We start from the raw sequence: 3,426 nt of genomic DNA, 5'->3' as shown, positions 1-3,426 counted from the left end.
GCTCTTCTTGTTAACGCATTCAGCCTTCCCAGCGCGAAGGTGCGGACAGGTGAAGGCCCCGGCCAGGGCGCAGTGGCACTGAGGGGCAGGGCTGGGTTTGAACTCAGGTGACACTGCTGCTTCCAGCTCCTTATTCTGAGAGCTCTCGTGCCGAGGCAAGCACACAGGGCGGCTAGGAAGGCCCCTGACCCAGCCAGGGCCCCAAGAGGCCGTCCTGGAGGAAGTGCCACCCGCCCCTAGCTTGCTTACCACTTGTCCCTCCCTCTCCCGGTGTGGCGGGCTCTCCCCGCAGTGGACAACCTGGACCCCAACTTCCAGAGCGACCAGCAGAGCAAGCGCACACCCCTGCACGCGGCCGCCCAGAAGGGCTCCGTGGAGATCTGCCACGTGCTGCTGCAGGTCAGCGCGGGCCGGCCCTCCGCCTCATTGACCAGGCCCCGGACCCCTCCCCCCAGCCTCCCGGGTGCCAGCCCTCGTGCCCCCTCCTCGCAGGCTGGAGCCAACATCAACGCAGTGGACAAGCAGCAGCGGACGCCGCTGATGGAGGCCGTGGTCAACAACCACCTGGAGGTGGCGCGCTACATGGTGCAGCGCGGGGGCTGTGTTTACAGCAAGGTGCGGACGCCGGGCGGCCGGGGGAGCGGACCCCAGAACACAGGGCCCAGGTGTGGGGTGCTGGCCAGAGGCCTCATCTGCCGTCTCCCTCAGGAGGAGGACGGCTCCACCTGCCTTCACCACGCAGCCAAGATTGGGAACTTGGAGATGGTCAGCCTGCTGCTCAGCACCGGGCAGGTGGACGTCAACGCCCAGGTCAGCGCCCGCCGCCCTCCCCGCCCTGCCCTTATGACCTTGCTGTCTGCTCCTCACTTGGCCTCAGTCTTTCGGCTCCCCCTTCTCCGTCATCTGGCCTCTGACTTATTTTTCTTTTTTTTAAGAGATTTTTGCTATAGGGTCGTGTGCCTGTTGGAGAGACAGAAAGCGAGAAATCACCCCCAGGGGGGATGGCCATGCCACAAGCCTTTTCCATTCTCTCAGGATTTGGGGCACGCACGCACACGCGCCCGGCGTGAGTTTAACCCACCGGGTCCAGGGCTCGAACTCTGGTCAACTCCGTGGGAGTCCAGTGACGTGGTAGTCCATCTGCTGGTCCCCCTCCCCTTTTTTGGGGGAGATTTTTGCTATAGAGTGCACGTGCGAGACATTAAGACAGAAGCAAGAAACCAGTCCCCAGGGGATGGCCACACTGTAATCCCTTCTCCATTTTCCTCTCGGGAACTTGGGCACGCACGCATACGTGTGAGTTTCAACCCGCCAGGTGTGGGACTTGAACCTCGGTCAACTACATGGGAGTCCAGTGACATCACCATTGTGCCATCTGCTGCCCTGGCCTGGCTCTGTGTCTCCCACTGTATCTTGCACTGTTCGTGTCTGTTTCCATCTCTCTCCATTTATATTACTCTTTGTTCGTTTTTATTCTTTTTTTTTTTAATTTGTCATAGGGCACACATATTCACTGGAGAGAGGGGAAACACCGCCCGTGGGCTGTAGTCACTCCACAGCCCTCCCACCTCTCCCTCCTCTCAGGATTTCGGGCTGTGCACACGCGTGCCCGGCATGTTTTTCAGACCATTGAGTCTAGTACTCAGAATGCCAAATCAGACATGTGGGGCCCAGCCACCTCCACCCTGTGCCACCAGCTGGTCTTTCATGCTTCTTTCTCTCAGTGCCCAGAAGAATGAGTTCCTGCCTTAATTCCTGAAAGTGCCCAAGGAGCTGCTTTATTAACTGTTGAGTTTCCTTTCTTCTTTTGTTTTTAATTTGCTTTGGCACGGGTGCTCACTGGGGAGTGAAGGGGAGCTAGCCCTGCTGCAGAGATGGCCATGCAGCAATCCCTTCTCCACCATCCTCCTCTCGGGATTTTGAACATCACCATTGTGCCATCTGCTGCCCTGGCCTGGCTCTGTGTCTCCCACTGTATCTTGCACTGTTCGTGTCTGTTTCCATCTCTCTCCATTTATATTACTCTTTGTTCGTTTTTATTCTTTTTTTTTTTAATTTGTCATAGGGAACACATATTCACTGGAGAGAGGGGAAACACCGCCCGTGGGCTGTAGTCACTCCACAGCCCTCCCACCTCTCCCTCCTCTCAGGATTTCGGGCTGTGCACACGCGTGCCCGGCATGTTTTTCAGACCATTGAGTCTAGTACTCAGAATGCCAAATCAGACATGTGGGGCCCAGCCACCTCCACCCTGTGCCACCAGCTGGTCTTTCATGCTTCTTTCTCTCAGTGCCCAGAAGAATGAGTTCCTGCCTTAATTCCTGAAAGTGTCCAATGAGCTGCTTTATTAACCGTTGGGTTTCCTTTCTTCTTTTGTTTTTAATTTGCTTTGGCACGGGTGCTCACTGGGGAGTGAAGGGGAGCTAGCCCTGCTGCAGAGATGGCCATGCAGCAATCCCTTCTCCACCATCCTCCTCTCGGGATTTTGAACACACGTGCACACGTACCGTGTGTGTTCCAAGTCGCCTGGGCCAGGATTTGAAGCAAGCAATCAGCCTTGTGGGATCCAGCCGCTGCCTTAACCACCACACCAGCGGCCCCGCCCGACTTGAGCTTTCCTGTGTTGGAGTGTTTCAGTCTGGTTGCTGTTCCGGTCTCTGAATTGCTTCCCCCTGGCCAGGAGAAGCCCCTAAAGTAGCTCCTGTGGCCTCTGACATGACCCAGTAGATTCTGAGAGCACCCTGACCTCTAAGCACACCTGCTACGCCAGGCTCGGAGTCTGCCATTTCTCTAAGACTCGACTTTGGACTCCGCATTTGTTGCTCTTAGTCGTTGTTGCTTTTAGCATGAATGGGCAGGCCTACTGATTATGCTGGGTTTTTTTGTTTTGTTTTTTTTTAAAGAAATTTTTGCCCTAAGACGTGTGCTTGCCAGAGAGACAGAGACAGCAAGAAATCATCCTACAGGGGATGGCCACGCTGCAACCCCTTCTCCAACCACCTCTTGGGATCTTGGGTGCACACGCACGTGCACTCGGCCTGAGCTTCAAGCCACCAGGTCTGGGACTCGTACCACGGTTGGTCGTGTGGGAGCCTAACGACATAACCACTACGCTGTCTGCTGGTCCCAAATGAAACTTTTTTTTAAGAGAAAGGTCAGGCTCCGTGGCCTGGTGGTTAAGTCAGCTGTGTTCCACACGGCCGTCCCTGTGATTCAAGTCCCAGACCTAGCCCCTGAGAGACACTTCCTCACGTTTCGAAGGGGGCGCGGATGGGAGAGAGACTGCAGTGTGACCGGTCCCCATGGGGCTGCATTTCCTCTCCTTTGCCTCCTCTCTCTGGCGAGCACATGCGCCCCCTAGCAAAATAAAGGGGAATTGTTTACTTCTCCCACAGGCTTGGGCACAAGGCACTGTTTTGCTTTTTT

General features: G+C 56.0%; 1 protein-coding gene across 1 annotated transcript in view; it reads left to right on the top strand.

Annotated features, from left to right (window-relative positions):
* The window catches only part of EHMT2 (euchromatic histone lysine methyltransferase 2), a 28,342-nt gene that overhangs the window by 18,711 nt on the left and 6,205 nt on the right, over window positions 1-3,426 (top strand). Inside the window, exons 15-18 of the mRNA XM_006154299.3 lie at window positions 241-399; window positions 493-615; window positions 709-817; window positions 3,305-3,311. Coding sequence (XP_006154361.1) covers window positions 241-399; window positions 493-615; window positions 709-817; window positions 3,305-3,311 — 398 coding nt within the window. The remainder of the gene's footprint in view (window positions 1-240; window positions 400-492; window positions 616-708; window positions 818-3,304; window positions 3,312-3,426) is intronic.

This window comes from Tupaia chinensis, unplaced genomic scaffold (genome assembly GCF_000334495.1).
Source record: "Tupaia chinensis unplaced genomic scaffold, TupChi_1.0 Scaffold000403_1, whole genome shotgun sequence".
NCBI lineage: Eukaryota > Metazoa > Chordata > Mammalia > Scandentia > Tupaiidae > Tupaia > Tupaia belangeri.
This window is presented reverse-complemented; position numbering and strand designations above follow the sequence as displayed.